Source organism: Dendrobates tinctorius, unplaced genomic scaffold (assembly GCF_039654945.1).
Source record: "Dendrobates tinctorius isolate UK_male_01 unplaced genomic scaffold, ASM3965494v1 ptg000331l, whole genome shotgun sequence".
NCBI lineage: Eukaryota > Metazoa > Chordata > Amphibia > Anura > Dendrobatidae > Dendrobates > Dendrobates tinctorius.
Genome location: NW_027361997.1, coordinates 3,309,796 through 3,328,270, shown reverse-complemented (window position 1 = coordinate 3,328,270; position 18,475 = coordinate 3,309,796). Strand labels below are relative to the sequence as shown.

Sequence of the window (18,475 nt, the reverse complement as noted above, 5' to 3'; positions counted from 1 at the left end):
ATCTCAAGGCTACAAGTCCATCTCCAAAGACCTGAATGTTCCTGTGTCTACCGTGCGCAGTGTCATCAAGAAGTTTAAAGCCCATGGCACTGTGGCTAACCTCCCTAGATTTGGATGGAAAAGAAAAATTGACAACAGATTTCAACGCAAGATTGTGCGGATGTTGGATAAAGAACCTCGGACTAACATCCAAACAAGTTCAAGCTGCCCTGCAGTCCGAGGGTACAACAGTGTCAACCCGTACTATCCGTCAGCGTCTGAATGAAAAGGGACTGTATGGTAGGAGACCCAGGAAGACCCCACTTCTTACCCCAAGACATAAAAAAGCCAGGCTGGAGTTTGCCAAAACTTACCTGAAAAAGCCTAAAACGTTTTGGAAGAATGTTCTCTGGTCAGATGAGACAAAAGTAGAGCTTTTTGGGCAAAGGCATCAACATAGAGTTTACAGGAGAAAAAAAGAGGCATTCAAAGAAAAAAACACTGTCCCTAAAGTCAATCATGGCGGAGGTTCCCTGATGTTTTGGGGTTGCTTTGCTGCCTCTGGCACTGGACTGCTTGACCATGTGCATGGCTGTATGAAGTCTGAAGACTACCAACAAATTTTGCAGCATAATGTAGGGCCCACTGTGAGAAAGCTGGGTCTCCCTCAGAGGTCATGGGTCTTCCAGCAAGACAATGACCCAAAACACATTTCAAATGCACTAGAAAATGGTTTGAGAGAAAGCACTGGAGACTTCTAAGGTGGCCAGCAATGAGTCCAGACCTGAATCCCATAAAACACATGTGGAGAGATCTAAAAATGGCAGTTTGGAGAAGGCACCCTTCAAATATCAGGGACCTGGAGCAGTTTGCCAAAGAAGAATGGTCTAAAATTCCAGCAGAGCATTGTAAGAAACTCAGTGATGGTTACCGGAAGCGGTTGGTCGCAGTTATTTTGGCTAAAGGTTGTGCAACCAAGTATTAGGCTGAGGGTGCCAATACTTTTGTCTGGCCCATTTTTGGAGTTTTGTGTGAAATGATCAATGTTTTGCTTTTTGCTTCATTCTCTTTTGTGTTTTTTCATTTAAGACAAATTAAATGAAGATAATACCAAAGAATTTGTGTTTGCAATCATCGGGTCTATATAAGACACGTGAAGCCATGCTTGACACACTGTAACCCAGAAACTGGCAGATCAGAGAGAGGTGCTGGTGAATTAGGGAGAGAATTTTAGCTGCATATAGGCAGGGATTACACAATAGCAGTTATATTTATTTCAACTGCAACAACAGCCTTTATTAGGGCTAATTATAATCAATATTCATACTGCTGTTAGCAGCACTTAGGGATAGATTGTGCTGAAGGGATATTATAGGACAAGATAGGGTTATTTACATTTCCTTCCTTTCTGTTGCAACTGATACTAGAAGCCCTCTTCAGAGATAATATTCTTTTTGCTCTTAATCCTGCAAATTGTTCTGAGCAGGGAAATATACACCATTTTTTCTGCGGCAGTTGTGCACCAAAAACTTACAGCCAGAATTTTTTGGTTACCAATAGCATCGCTATATTGCTCCTGCAGTTAAGAAGCCCATCTGAGGTGGGCACATTTTCCTGCAATAATAATACTGCAAAGTTTTTTCAGCAGTGAAATATTATATGGCATTTATACAGCGCCAATTGTGCATCAAACAAAAAATCCAGACCTTTTTTTTGGTTATCAATAGCATCGCTATATTGCTCCTGCAGTGTAGCAAGTCCCTCTGAGGTGGGCAAATTTTCCTGCAATAGTAATTGTCAATTTTTTTCAGCAGTGAAATATATGGGATTAATATTGCACCAGTTGTGCATTAAAACAAAAAAGCCAGACTTGGTTGGTTAGAAATAGTATTGCTATATTGATACTGCAGTGTAAGAAGTCCATGTGAGGTGAGCAAATTTTACTGTGATAGTAATACTGCCAATATTTTTCCGAAGTGAAATATTATATGGCATTTATACTGCGCCAGTTGTGCATCAAGGCAAAAAAGTCAGACTTGGTTGGGTACAAATAGCATCGTTATATTGATACTGTAGTTTAAGAAGTCCATCTGAGGTAGGCAAATTTTCTTGCAATAGTAATTCAGCACAGTTCTCTCAACAGGGATATATCATACGCAATTTAAAATGGGCAAGGTGTGTGGTAAGGGACAGGGAAGTGGACGTGATACTGATGGTGAGTCAGAGGCCATGACCGCGGCAAAGGTGAAACTGCCTTCTAGGGTAGTACAACGAACACATATCATGTCGACCTAGCTTCCTGTCCCACTTTGTAGGGGAGCGCAGAACACCACTCTTGAAGCCAGACCAGTGTGAAAAGGTCGTTGGATGGAAAGCAGTTAATGATTACAGTCAATTTGCCAGCATCACCATGTCTTCCACATGGTCCAGTGGTCCAGTCTCAGTAGCCATGATGCTGGACCACATAATCCTCACTCTAATCCTCCTTCCTCCCATCATGTCAAGTACCTAGAGACAAGTAATCTCACACTTGGACATTCCGAAGAGCTGTTCACATTTCCATTTATAGATTCTGATTTCTCTCCCTGCCCATTTCAAGACGTACATGAGGAGATTGCAGGACGCGAAGTCCAAATATTTGAGCAACCACAGTCACAAGAAGATGACGGAGGGAAAAGCAATTACTATTGCAAGAGGTGGATGATGACGAGACACAATTGATGTTGTTAAGTCAGCAAGTCAGGAGGAGGATCAGAATGTGGAACATGAGGTGGTTGACCATGAAGTCACTGACCCAACCAGGGAAGGTGACATGCAGAGAGAGGACAGCAGTGCACAGGGGGAGGGATCCACAGCACCACTACAGTCAGAAAGAGTCAGTGGGGTCGCCCAAGACACAAGGCAGGCAACTGTTCCCTGTAGCACCAACACGGATGAACTTGCCAGGCCAAGGTTTAGGTCAGTGTTTCTCAACTCCAGTCCTCAAGACCCACCAACAGGTCATGTTTTCAGGATTTCCTTAGTATTGCACAGGTGATGCTGTTGATGCTGTTTATCACCTGTGCAATACTATGGAATTCCTGAAAACTTGACCTGTTGGTAGGTCTTGAGGCCTGGAGTTGAGAAACACTGGTTTAGGTGTTCCCGAGTCTGGTGTTTTTGTTTTTTTTAAGACAATTCAGTTAACCCAAAAAGGCCATTTGCAATATCTGCCATCCCAGCATCAGCAGGGGCAGCACACCAACCAGTCAGACCACAACCAACATGCTCACGCACATGCAAGCAAAGCACCTGACTTCTTGGGCTGAACACCAGGGTATAGAAACAGTGTCTGCGGGTGACACCACTGACTCTTCCCTTATTTTACCCTCCCCGTGTGTTGTCTTAGTATTCTGCCTACAGGAAAAGAGAGCGGGCATTCAGTGGGATGAGTCCTGGTCCATGCGGTCTTTCTAAAGACAGCCAGGCCAGTGGACCCTCATGTCTCCACACCATCCTTCTCACAAATAGAAACCTCCCATTTGAACACATGCATACAACAATGGCCCTGCTCTCAGTCAGCTTCCTAAACTTGCTGTCACTTCCTCCTTTGTGGGTGTCCGTCAAAAGCAGGGTGCCATTGGTGGGTGGTAGTCAGCCCTGGAAGTCCCAAAGTCGCAGCTGCTCTGATCCCGACAAGTCAGCGGAAAGGTCAGACTCTGTAACTTGCAAAATCTTGGGTATTTTGCTGGGACTGTTCTATATGTTATCATTTGTTTGGTCCTTCTATAAAGTATTGCCCTGCTGTTTCACCCTTACCCTGAGTAGTATTATTCCCACTGGAAAAAAAAGGACAGCGGGTGTTCAGTGGCATGAGCCCTGGTCCATGTGGTCTCGGTCCAGCGGACGTGAGCACCCATTGACCCCTATATCTCCACATTTGATGACAGCAGTGGCATGCTACTCAGCCCAGCGGATCTGGAGGAACTGCAGGGGACTGGTGTTCGTAGACACTGTCCAAGGGTTCCACACCCAGGGAGGCATAATGACAGAGCCAGCAGACCATAGGTGAGGAATACACAACACGTTTCGGATGCCACTATGATTACACATTGTACCAGACTAGCTAGTTTGCTGACCTGCTAAACAGAGAAGGACAAACTATGCAGGTTGATTTAAAACCTACAAAAGACAAAATGAAAAAAACCCTGCTATAATTAAATAAGTAAAAAGCAAAAGTGCATTTAAATCATACAGAGTTCTTAGTAATACTATATTTGATCAAACCTAGCATAAAAGCCGTCCCACCATCGACAAGGTGACTCTGTGGTCGGGGCGGTCCTACACTGTCTAGTATTAATAACCTTATCATGTGTCAAAGTTGACATCTGTGTGAATAAGGGCAGACAAGGACCGGGTCCCAACCAGTGGACACCAGTCAGGGGAAGCCTTTAAATACAATTTCCAGCTCAGGAGAAGGAGGCCACACCCCAGGTTGCACAGAATGCAAAAATACAAAGAAAAAACACAAAAATTGAGCTTGGTTTGAGTTGGTACACATGCAGATTGATTTAATACTCAAAACAATGAGAGTTAAGCTCATCCCACGTCCCCCTGACCTGTGGATGATGACCTGAGCCACAGATGTGGGTATAAAAAGGGATTTCTATCAGTCTGCAAGAAAAATCAGAAAACCAGGAACATTCTGCAGGATGTCAGCTTAGGGGACTATGGCTGAACCCTCAGTGACGTCTTGAAGAATTCAGGTTGAGACAATCTGGTCACCTGGCTACATTCCTCCCTGTTCTCATTCAGCTTCCTTATCTTGTCCTCACCTCTCTGTGGGTGCTTGCCAAAAGCGGGGTGCCATTGGTGGGGGGTAGTCAACCTTGGATGTCCCGAAATCGCAGCTGATTTAATCAGTCATCGGAAAGGTGAGACTCTAGTTTGCAACATCTTGGGTATTTGCTGGGACTGTTCTATATGTAATTGTTTTTGGTGGTTTAATTAATTATTGCCCCGCTGTTTTACGCTCACCCAGTGTTGTCTGAGTAGTGTTCTGCGTATGAGAAAAGAGAGCTGGCGTTCAGTTGGATGAGCCCTGGTCCATGCTGTATTTCTAAAGACAGCCGGGCCAGCGGACGAGAGCACCCACTGACCCGCATGTCTCTACAAAATCCTTCTCACAAATAGAAACCTCCCATTTGAGCACATGCATAAAACAATGGCCCTGGAGATATATGCACAATGTACGAGCCCTGGTAGTTGTCATAGCCAGCAAAGATTGCTGCCGATGTGGTGCTGTCCTGTAATGAAGGATCTCTGCACAGTGGTCGGTTCACCATTTTTTACACTGCAGAATCATTGTAATTTTGAATTAAAAGAATTGGTCATCTGACCAGGATACACAGGACACAATGCAATCCGGTCCTCCATTGCAGTGAAAATTCACTTACTGAAGCTCCAGTGATAACTGTACATTAGGGTGACCGCAAAAAATCGATGTCGGAATTTTGTCCGTCTGGACCCCACAAAACGATTCCCCTTTCCAGATATTGAGAGAGCCAAAATTTGAGCTCGATCAAACGACGTTAACCCATGCCACTCGTCGCTCAAAGTTTGAAAAAATCCAAATTGAGGTATTTTAAGATTTAGGTATTTTGCATAGTCTGTTTGACTATAAAGAATGTGACAACAACATTGCAGAAATAGCCCTAACCAAATTTTCGAACCATTTGTGGTATTTGAATGCAGAGTTGGTGGGATTATCGTTTTTTGATCCCACCATTACAGACAATGAAAAGTTGTTAATGGCTAATAAATTGCTCAGTAGCACAGATGAACCATCAGAGCACGCTAGGGTTGTAAATCCAAAAGTTAGGAAAGAAAAATTAAAAGAGGTGGGAAGTAACCGACTTTAACGACCTTCTGACAAAAGATGAAGAACAAAAGCAATATGTCCTGCAAGTTGTAAGCAAATGCCGAGCATTATATTCTGACGTTTCAAAAACTACTTTAACAAAAGCTCTAGAATAGATTAGATAACTATGTAAAATTATCAACTCATGTAGGTTAGCGTGCTCTGATGGTTCATCTGTGCTACTGAGCAATTTATTAGCCATTAACAACTTTTCATTGTCTGTAATGGTGGGATCAAAAAACGATAATCCCACCAACTCTGCATTCAAATACCACAAATGGTTCGAAAATTTGGTCAGGGCTATTTCTGCAATGTTGTTGTCACATTCTTTATAGTCTAACAGACTATGCAAAATACCTAAATCTTAAAATACCTCAATTTGGATTTTTTCAAACTTTGAGCGACGAGCGACACGGGTTAACGTCGTTTGATCGAGCTCAAATTTTGGCTCTCTCAATATCTGGAAAGGGGAATCGTTTTGTGGGGTCCAGACGAACAAGATTCTGACATTTTTTTTCCCCCCCATATGAGATCCGGTCACCCTACTGTACATATATGAATAATGATGTCCATGTAATAATAAATCTGACAAAAATTCTACCTGTTTCTATTTTATTTGTTACAGATTTTAGGTGAAAAATATAAAGTAATACTCTGATACCATAAACAGTTCAACAACCTTGTGCACATCCTATTTAACGTCTATTTAATTTCTTTTCAATCTCTATTTTCTCTGTTTCTCAAAATAGGGCTATGTTCTCTTGAAGACTTTTGGAGACTCCTTAAGAAGTGCTAGCTGGTTCACAGTGCCAGATGGAGTGAGAAGTTCCAATAAACCCACTGCATCATTGACACGAGAGACAAAGAATGATGAGAAGATCCTAGATCTCACAAGAAAGATTATTGAACTTGTGACCGGGGAGGTGAGTGCTGGTGGCACATAAACGAGTGATACCTTTAGAATTGAATAGCTAATGACTTGTATCATTGTGTGTGTCAGGTTCCTATAAGATTTGAAGACACCACAATATTTTTCACAAGGGAAGAGTGGGAACATGTCGAAGAACACAAGAACTTCTACAATAATGTCTTGATGGAGAATATCATTCTTAAATCTATCGGTGAGAAGAACCTTGTTTTGGGGTTAGCAAAAAGCATAGCCAAAAACCTGCCTATACAAGTTACGTCTTTGTACTGTGAAGTGGCTACCAGACACATGGTTAATGGGAGGTATGTATCACAGACATGGTTATCATCTGTGATGTATTCCTGGAATATTGCTCTAGTGCACACAGCACTACAGGGCCGGACTGGGACAAAAAAGCAGCCCTGCCACACAAACCCCACCAGCTCACAAACTATAACACTCCTCACCCCGATCAGTGAATTTTACTTTACTTTGTCGTGCCTCTCCCTCTTCTAAAGAGATATTTGAAGAGCCACATGTGACTGGTGCCACAGTGCGTATTATCGACCACAGCTGCATTTACATGGTACTCTACAAAGATCTGATTTTCGTGATCATGGGGGTCCCAGCAGTCGGATCTCCAGCAATTGGAAAGTTATCCCCTATCCAGGGTAGAGGGGATTCCTTGGGATAATCCATTTAAACAACTTTTCCAATATTTTATTTTTATTTGGCCATAGTAATATTGAAAATACTAAACCAACATTGACCCTCCCAAAGTCCAATGTCGACAGAAGTGGTACTGTGTAGTTCATACAGGGCCGGCTCCAGGTTTCTGTGGGCCCCGGGTGAAAGTCTCAGTGGGCCTCTTTAACATGTACCACAATTTATAATGCACAGATACAGCAAAGAAATAAAGGTATAGTACAACGCCAAGAGATTTAACCCCTTAATGTCCAATGACGGACACAGTCCGTCATTGGACTTCTCCCCTGCTTTGATGAGGGCTCCGACGCTGAGCCGGGGTTAGTGATGCGCTGCCATAACAACCAGAGGTCTCTTGGAGACCTCTGATTGTTGATGCCGCTTTGCTATGAGCGCCACCCGGTGGTCGGCGCTCATAGCTATGCAGTAATTCTGCTACATATGGGCGATCTGCTCATCGCCTATATGTAGCAGAGCCGATCAAGTATGGCATGCTTTTAGCCTCCCATGGAGGCTATTGAAGCCTGACAAAATAAAAAAAAAAAAAGTATTTTAAAAAATATGAAAAAAATAAAAAGTATATAAAAGTTCAAATCACCCCCTTTTGCCCTATTCAAAATAAAACAATAAAAAAAATTACACATACACATATTTGGTATCACCGCGTTCAGAATCGCCCGATCTATTAATAAAAAAAAAAAGCATTAACCCAATCGCTAAACGGCGTAGCGAGAAAAAAAATCAAAACCCCAGAATTACGTTTTTTTTATCTCTGTGACAATGCATTAAAATGCAATAACGGGCGATCAAAAGAACGTGTCTGCATAAAAGTGGTATCATTAAAAATGTCAGCTCGGCACGCAAAAAGTAAGCCCTCACCCGACCCCATATCACGAAAAATGGAGACGCTATGGGTCTCGGAAAATGGTGTTGGGTTTTTTTAGCACACTTTGGATTTTTTTTTACCACTTAGATAAAAAAGAACCTAGACATGTTTGGTGTCTATGAACTCATAATGACCTGGCGAGTCATAATGGTGGGTCAGTTTTAGCATTTAGTGAACCTAGCAAAAAAGCCAAGCAAAAACAAGTGTGGGATTGCACTTTTTTTGCAATTTCACCGCACTTGGAATTTTTTTCCCGTTTTGTAGTACAGGACATGGTAAAATCAATGGTGTTGTTCAAAAGTACAACTCGCCCCGCAAAAAATAAGCCCTCACATGGCCATATTGACGGAAAAATAAAAAAGTTATGGCTCTGGGAAGAAGAGCGAAAAACAAAAACGAAAATAACCCCGCTCCTTAAGGGGTTAACTTCTTACATTACATGTGTGATATCTATTGTACATTCTACAATAGGCCAGAAACCGGACAGTATAGTCCCCCATACAGTATTATGGGCACCACATAGTGCTCCATACCGAATAATGAGCCACATAAATTGCTCCATTCAGAATAATGAGCCCCATATATTGCTCCATAAACTGCAATAAGCACCATATAATGCTCCATACAGAATAATGAGCCCCATATAATGCTCCATACAGTATTATGGGTACTACATAGTGCTCCATACAGTATAATGAGCCTCATATAGTGCTGCATACAGTATTATGGACCATATATTGCTCCATTCAGAATGAGTTACATATATTGCTCCATTCAGAAAAATGAGCCCCATATAATGCTCCATACAGAATGAGCCCCATATATTGCTCCATAAATTGCAGTAAGCCCCATATAATGCTCCATACAGAATAATGAGCCCCATATAACGCTCCATACAGAATAATGGGTACAACATAGTGCTCCATATAGTCTAATGAGCCCCATATAGTGCGCCATACAGTCTTATGGCCCCATATATTGCTCCATTCAGAATAATGAGCCCCATATAATGCTCCATACAGAATTATGAGCCCCATATAATGCTCCATACAGAATAATAAGCCCCATATATTGCTCCATACAGAATAATGAGCCACATGTAATGCTCCATACAGTATTATGGGTACTACATAGTGCTCCATACAGTATAATGAGCCCCATATAGTGCGCCATACAGTATTATGGTCCCATATATTGCTCCATTCAGAATAATGAGCTCCATATAATGCTCCATACAGAATAATGAGCCCCATATATTGCTCCATTCAGAATGAGCCCCATATAATGCTCCATACAGAATAATGGGTACAACATAGTGCTCCATATAGTATAATGAACCCCATATAGTGCGCCGTACAGTATTATGGCCCCATATATTGCTCCATTCAGAATAATGAGCCCCATATAATGCTCCATACAGAATTATGAGCCCCATATAATAATGCTCCATACAGAATAATAAGCCCCATATATTGCTCCATACAGAATAATGAGCCACATATAATGCTCCATACAGTATTATGGGTACTACATAGTGCTCCATACAGTATAATGAGCCCCATATAGTGCGCCATACAGTATTATGGTCCCATATATTGCTCCATTCAGAATAATGAGCTCCATATAATGCGCCATACAGAATAATGAGCCCCATATATTGCTCCATTCAGAATGAGCCCCATATAATGCTCCATACAGAATAATGAGCTCCATATATTGCTCCATACAGAATAATGAGCCACATATAATGCTCCATACAGTATTATGGGTACTATATAGTGCTCCATACAGTATACTGAGCCCCATTTATTGTTCCATAAACTGCAATAAGCCCCATATAATGCTCCATACAGAAAAATGAGCCCCATATAATGCTCCATACAGAATGAGCCCCATATATTGCTCCATTCAGAATAATGAGCCCCATATAGTGCTCCATTCAGAAAAATGAGCCCCATATAATGCTCTATACAGAATAATGAGCCCCATATATTGCTCCATTCAGAATAATGAGCCCCATGTATTTCTCCATACAGAATAATGAGCCACATATAATGCGCCATACAGTATTATGGGTACTACATAGTGCTCCATACAGTATACTGAGCCCCATATATTGCTTCATACAGCATTATGAGTACCACATAGTGCTCCATACAGTATAATGAGCACCATATATTGTTCCATAAACTGCAGCAAGCCCCATATATTGCTCCATACAGAATAATGAGCCCTCTATAATGCTCCATACAGTATTTTGGGTACTACATAGTGATCCATACAGTATAATGAGTCCCATATAGTGCGTCATACAGTATTATGGCCCCATATATTGCTCCATTCAGAATGAGCCCCATATACAGTGCATTACGAAAGTATTCGGCCCCCTGGAACTTTTCAACCTTTTCCCACATATCATGCTTCAAACATAAAGATACCAAATGTAAATTTTTGGTGAAGAATCAACAAGTGGAACACAATTGTGAAGTTGAATGAAATGTATTGGTTATTTTAAATTTTTGTGGAAATTCAAAAACTGAAAAGTGGAGCGTGCAATATTATTCGGCCTCTTTACTTTCAGTGCATCAAACTCGCTCCAGAAGTTCACTGTGGATTTCTGATCCACAATTGTCCTAAATGAATAATGATGATAAATATAATCCACATGTGTGTAATCAAGTCTCCGTATAAATGCACCTGCTCTGTAATAGTCTCAGGGTTCTGTTTGAAGCACAGAGAGCATCATGAAGACCAAGGAACACAACAGGCAGATCCGTGATACTGTTGTGGAGAAGTTTAAAGCCGGATTTGGACACAAAATAATTTCCAAAACGTTAAACATCCCAAGGAGCACTGTGCAAGCGATCATATTGAAATGGAAGGAGTATCATACCACTGTAAATCTACCAAGACCCGGCCGTCCCTCTAAACTTTCATCTCAAACAAGGAGAAGACTGATCAGAGATGCAGCCAAGAGGCCCATGATCACTCTGGATGAACTGCAGAGATCTACACTGCGTGCAGAATTATTAGGCAAGTGTATTTGAGAGGATTCTTTTTATTATTGAACAACAACTATGTTCTCCATCAACCCAAAAGACTCATAAATATCAAAGCTTAATATTTTTGGAAGTTGGAGTTGGGTTTTTTTAGATTTGGCTATCTTAGGAGGATATCTGTTTTTTTCAGGTAACTATTACTGTGCGGAATTATTAGGCAACTTAATAAAAACCAAATATATACCCATCTCACTTGTTTATTTTCATCAGGAAAACCGATATAACAACACAAAATTTAGAAATAAACGTTTCTGACATTCAAAAACAAAAAAAATCAGTGACCAATATAGCCACCTTTTTTTTACGATGACACTCAAAAGCCTTCCATCCATAGATTCTGTCAGTTGCTTGATCTGTTTACGATCAATATTGCGTGCAGCAGCCACCACAGCCTCCCAGATACTGTTCCGAGAGGTGTACTGTTTTCCATCCTTGTAGATCTCACATTTTAGGAGGGACCACAGGTTCTCTATGGGGGTTCAGATCAGGTGAACAAGCGGGCCATGTCATTATTTTTTCTTCTTTTAGACCTTTACTGGCCAGCCACGCTGTGGAGTGTTTGGATGCATGTGATGGAGCATTGTCCTGCATGAAAATCATGTTTTTCTTGAACGATACCGACTTTTTCCTGTACCGCTGCTTGAAGAAGGCGTCTTCCAGAAACTGGCAGTAGGTCTGGGAGTTGAGCTTCACTCCATCCTCAACCCGAAAAGGTCCCACAAGTTCATCTTTGATGATAACAGCCCATACCAGTACCCCACCTCCACCTTGCTGGCGTCTGAGTCGGAGTGGAGCTCTCTGCCCTTTACTGATCCAGCCTCGGGACCATCCATCTGGCCCATCAAGAGTCACTCTCATTTCATCAGTCCATAAAACCTTAGAAAAATCAGTCTTAAGATATTTCTTGGCCCAGTCTTGACGTTTTATCTTATGTTTCTTGTTCAAAGGTCGTTGTTTTTCAGCCTTCCTTACCTTGGCCATGTCCCTGAGTATCGCACACCTTGTGCTTTTTGATACTCCAGTAACGTTGCAAAACTGGTGGCACATGGCATCTTGGCAGCTTGACGCTTGATTTTCCTCAATTCATGGGCAGTTATTTTGCGCTTTTTTTTTTATCAACACGCTTCTTCCGACCCTTTTGGCTATTTGCCATGAAACGCTTGATTGTTCGGTGATCACGCTTCAAAAGTTTGGCAATTTCAAGACTGCTGCATCCCTCTGCAAGACATCTCACAATTTTTGACTTTTCAGAGTCTGTCAAATCTTTCTTCTGACCCATTTTGCCAAAGGAAAGGAAGTTGCCTAATAATTAAGCACACCTTATATAGGGTGTTGATGTCATTAGACCACACCCCTCCTCATTACGGAGATGCAAATCACCTGATTTACATAATTGGCAGTTGGCTTTCAAGCCTATACAGCTTCCAGTAGGACAACATGTATAAAAAGGATGATGTGATCAAAATACTCATTTGCCTAATAATTCTGCACACAGTGTACAGCTGAGGTAGGACAGTCTGTCCATAGGACAATAATCAGTCGTACACTGCACAAATCTGGCCTTTATGGAAGAGTGGCAAGAAGAAAGCCATTTGTCAAAGATATCCATAAAAAGTGTTGTTTAAAGTTTGCAACAAGCCACCTGGGAGACACACCAAACATATGGAAGAAGGTGCTCTGGTCAGATGAAACCAAAATCAAACTTTTTGGCAACAATGCCAAACGACATGTTTGGCGTTAAGGCAAGACAACACAGCTCATCACCCTGAACACACCATCCCCACTGTCAAGCATGGTGGTGGCAGCATCATGGTTTGGGGCTGCTTTTCTTAGCAGGGACAGGGAAGATGGTTAAAATTGATGGGAAGATGGATGGAGCCAAATACAGGACCATTCTGGAAGAAAACCTGTTGGAGTCTGCAAAAGACCTGAGGCTGAGACGGAGATTTTTCTTCCAACAAGACAATGATACCAAACATAAAGCAAAATCTACAATGGAATGTTTTGCAAATAAATGTATCCAGGTGTTAAAATGGCCAAGTGAAAGTCCAGACCTGAATCCAATCGAGAATCTGTGGAAAGAGCTGAAAACTGCTGTTCACAAACGATCTCCATCAAACCTCACTGAGCCAAGGACGAATGGGCAAGAATTTCAGTCTCTCGATGTACAAAACTGATAGCGACATACCCCAAGGGACTTGCAGCTGTAATCGCAGCAAAAGGTGGCGCAACAAAGTATTAAGGTAAAGGGGCTGAATAATATTGCACGCCCCACTTTTCAGTTTTTGAATTTCCACAAAAATTTAAAATAACCAATACATTTCGCTCAACTTCACAATTGTGTTCCACTTGTTGATTCTTCACCAAAAGTTTACATTTGGTATCTTTGTTTTGAAGCATGATATGTGGGGAAATGGTTGAAAAGTTCTAGGGGGCCGAATACTTCCGCAAGGCCCTGTAATGCTCCATACAGAATAATGAGCCCCATATAATGCTCAATACAGAATAATTAGCCCCATACAATGCTCCATTCAGAAAAATGAGCCCCATATAATGCTCCATACTGAATGAGCCCCATATAATGCGCCATACAGTATTATGGGTACTACATAGTGCTCCATACAGTATACTGAGCCCCATATATTGCTTCATACAGCATTATGGGTACCACATAGTGCTCCATGCAGTATAATGAGCCCCATATAATGCGCCAAACAGTATAATGTGCCCCACATAATACTCCATACCTTGCTCCATACAGAATGGGCCCCATATAATGCGCCATACAGAATATGATGGGCCCCTTATATTGCTCCAAACAGAATGGGCCCCATATAATGCTCCATTTATAATGGGCCCCATATGAGTCTCCATATAATGCTCCAGTGTATGATGGGCCCCATATGATGCTACATTATATGATGGGCATCATGTTGCACAAAACAAATAAAAACAAAACTGAAATGCTCACCTCTCCTCGCTTGCCGCTGCCCTGCTCCGGACCCCTCAACGTTGGCGTCTTCCGATTCTCTGCACTGTGACTATTCAGGCAGAGGGCGCAAAGACGTGACGTCACTGCACCCTCTGACCTGAAACAGCGCAGTCAGAAGACACTGCAGTGGAAGAGGTAAGTATCGCAAGCCCAGCAGCACCTGTATATACATCACCACACCAGCCCCGCAGCACCTGTATATACATCACCACACCAGCCCTGCCGCACTTGTATATACATCACCACACCAGCCCCGCAGCACCTGTATATACATCACCACACCAGCCCCGCAGCACCTGTATATACATCAAAACACCAGCCCCGCAGCACCTGTATATACATCACCACACCAGCCCCGCAGCACCTGTATATACATCACCACACCAGCTCCGCAGTACCTGTATACACATCACCACACCAGCCCCGCAGCACCTGTATATACATCACCACACCAGCCCCACAGCACCTGTATACACATCACCACACCAGCCCCGCAGCACCTGTATATACATCACCACACCAGCCCCGCAGCACCTGTATATACATCACCACACCAGCCCCACAGCACCTGTATACACATCACCACACCAGCCCCGCAGCACCTGTATATACATCACCACACCAGCCCCGCAGCACCTGTATAGACATCACCACACCAGCCCCGCAGCACCTGTATAGACATCACCACACCAGCCCTGCAGCACCTGTATATACATCACCACACCAGCCCCGCAGCACCTGTATATACATCACCACACCTGCCCTGCAGTACCTGTATATACATCACCACACCAGCCCCGCAGCACCTGTATATACATCACCACACCAGCCCCGCAGCACCTGTATAGACATCACCACACCAGCCCCGCAGCACCTGTATAGACATCACCACACCAGCCCCGCAGCACCTGTATATACATCACCACACCAGCCCCGCAGCACCTGTATATACATCACCACACCAGCCCCGCAGCACCTGTATAGACATCACCACACCAGCCCCGCAGCACCTGTATAGACATCACCACACCAGCCCCGCAGCACCTGTATAGACATCACCACACCAGCCCCGCAGCACCTGTATACACATCACCACACCAGCCCCGCAGCACCTGTATACACATCACCACACCAGCCCCGCAGCACCTGTATACACATCACCACACCAGCCCCGCAGCACCTGTATATACATCACCACACCAGCCCCGCAGCACCTGTATATACATCACCACACCAGCCCCGCAGCACCTGTATACACATCACCACACCAGCCCCGCAGCACCTGTATATACATCACCACACCAGCCCCGCAGCACCTGTATATACATCACCACACCAGCCCCGCAGCACCTGTATATACATCACCACACCAGCCCCGCAGCACCTGTATATACATCACCACACCAGCCCCGCAGCACCTGTATACACATCACCACACCAGCCCCGCAGCACCTGTATACACATCACCACACCAGCCCCGCAGCACCTGTATAGACATCACCACACCAGCCCCGCAGCACCTGTATACACATCACCACACCAGCCCCGCAGCACCTGTATATACATCACCACACCAGCCCCGCAGCACCTGTATATACATCACCACACCAGCCCCGCAGCACCTGTATATACATCACCACACCAGCCCCGCAGCACCTGTATATACACCACCACACCAGCCCCACAGCACCTGTATATACATCACCACACCAGCCCCGCAGCACCTGTATATGCATCACCACACCAGCCCCGCAGCACCAGTATATACATCACCACACCAGCCCCGCAGCACCTGTATATGCATCACCACACCAGCCCCGCAGCACCTGTATATACATCACCACACCAGCCCCGCAGCACCTGTATACACATCACCACACCAGCCCCGCAGCACCTGTATACACATCACCACACCAGCCCCGCAGCACCTGTCCTGTATATACGTCACCACACGAGCCCCCTCAGCACCAGTATATACACCACCAAACCAGCCCCGCAGCACCTGTCCTGTATATACATCACACCAGCCTCGCAGCACCTGTCCTGTATATACATCACCACACCAGCCTCGCAGCACCTGCATATACATCACCTCACCAGCCTAGCAGCACCTGTCCTGTATATACATCACCTCACCAGCCTCGCAGCACCTGTCCTGTATATATATCACCACACCAGCCTCGCAGCACCTGCATATACATCACCTCACCAGCCTCGCAGCACCAGTATATACACCACACCAGCCCCGCAGCTCCTGTGTATACATCACCACACCAGCCCAGCAGCACCTGTCCTGTATATACGTCACCACACCAGCCCCGCAGCACCAGTATATACACCACCAAACCAGCCCCGCAGCACCTGTCCTGTATATACATCACCACACCAGCCCCGCAGCACCTGTGTATACATCACCACACCAGCCCAGCAGCACCTGTGTATACATCACCACACCAGCCCAGCAGCACCTGTCCTGTATATACGTCACCACACCAGCCCCCTCAGCACCAGTATATACACCACCAAACCAGCCCCGCAGTACCTGTCCTGTATATACATCACACCAGCCTCGCAGCACCTGTCCTGTATATACATCACCACACCAGCCTCGCAGCACCTGCATATACATCACCTCACCAGCCTCGCAGCACCTGTCCTGTATATACATCACCACACCAGCCTCGCAGCACCTGCATATACATCACCTCACCAGCCTCGCAGCACCTGTCCTGTATATACATCACCACACCAGCCTCGCAGCACCTGCATATACATCACCTCACCAGCCTCGCAGCACCTGTCCTGTATATACATCACCACACCAGCCTCGCAGCACCTGCATATACATCACCTCACCAGCCCAGCAGCACCTGTCTTGTATATACAGTACATCACCACACCAGCCCCGCAGCCCTGATGTGCGCGCTTTCCTTCACAGACTGTGACGAGGCCAGCAGCAGCGTGCGTAAGCACAAACCAGGGTCGCGCTGACGCAGGCCGCCGTGGCCCTGGTCAGCGCGTGCACAGGGAGAGGGCGCGTGCGCCAGGGCCTGTCCATAAGATTTAAAGGGCCGGCGGCCCATTTTTAGCTCAGAGCCGCCGTCCCAGTGGGCATCTGCCCGCTGCGCCAGATTATCAATCCGGGCCTGCAGCACTAAGAGGTTTACTTGATGTACCTGGGCCAGGTTTTATGGGCAGCCTGAGAGATGGGCGGGTCTGGTTGCCCACATACCCCACCTCTGGGTGTGGTTCACATGTGAAGATGAAGTTCATTGTTTGACACATGGTTGGTTTGTGGAGGTAGAAAGTCTCCTGTGTGTTTTATCCAGACTGAGATTGCATACTCGATGCGATCCAGCCTGTGTGACCACTGACCAGGACTGGCTCTAAAGAGACTTTGTCAAAGAACTTTGTTGCACCATATAGAAGTTATATCAGCCGCACTCATATTCAGAAAAATGGAATAGTTACACTACAAAAAATTACACCACAAAAGATTCACTCATGATGAAAAAGAGAGCAAATAGCATGTAACGTTTCGACCTCCTGGGTCTTTCAAACAACGCTAGAAGACAAGTAAAAACATATATTATTTCTCAGGGTAATATTAAAAACATACCAAAAACATATCAAAAGGGTTGCAAAATAATAATATAGAAGGCGTACAGACAGTTGCACTATTTACACATGGAGATAGCATAAAGAATGCTGTTAAGCAAATCTAGAAAAAACCTGTATATACAATAGCATGAGTTCATGCAATGATAATTAAATCTGATAAAGGGAACAAACAGTAAGAGCTTGCAGATAGAATCTTAGGGTACCGTTACACTTAGGCTAGTTTCACACTAGCGGTTTTTTGCGCTGCGTTAGGAGCGCACATGAAACGCATGTGAAAAGCGCATACAAACGCTTGTAAACGCTGCGTTTTTTTTTGTAGCATTATTGTGCGCATAACGACAAAAAATTGCAGCGTTGTTATGCGTTTGTAAGTGTTTTTCATGCGTTTGCATTTTTTATGCGCAATAAGCTAGAGAAAAAATCCTTG

The 18,475-nt window shown here is 44.2% G+C and overlaps 1 protein-coding gene across 6 annotated transcripts in view; it reads left to right on the top strand.

The window, feature by feature from the left end:
- The window catches only part of LOC141074241 (uncharacterized), a 122,032-nt gene that overhangs the window by 68,939 nt on the left and 34,618 nt on the right, over positions 1-18,475 (top strand). For all 6 annotated transcript variants that reach the window (XM_073561847.1, XM_073561850.1, XM_073561848.1 and 3 more), the window contains 2 exons: positions 6,628-6,801; positions 6,879-6,999. In XM_073561847.1, coding sequence (XP_073417948.1) covers positions 6,628-6,801; positions 6,879-6,999 — 295 coding nt within the window. The remainder of the gene's footprint in view (positions 1-6,627; positions 6,802-6,878; positions 7,000-18,475) is intronic.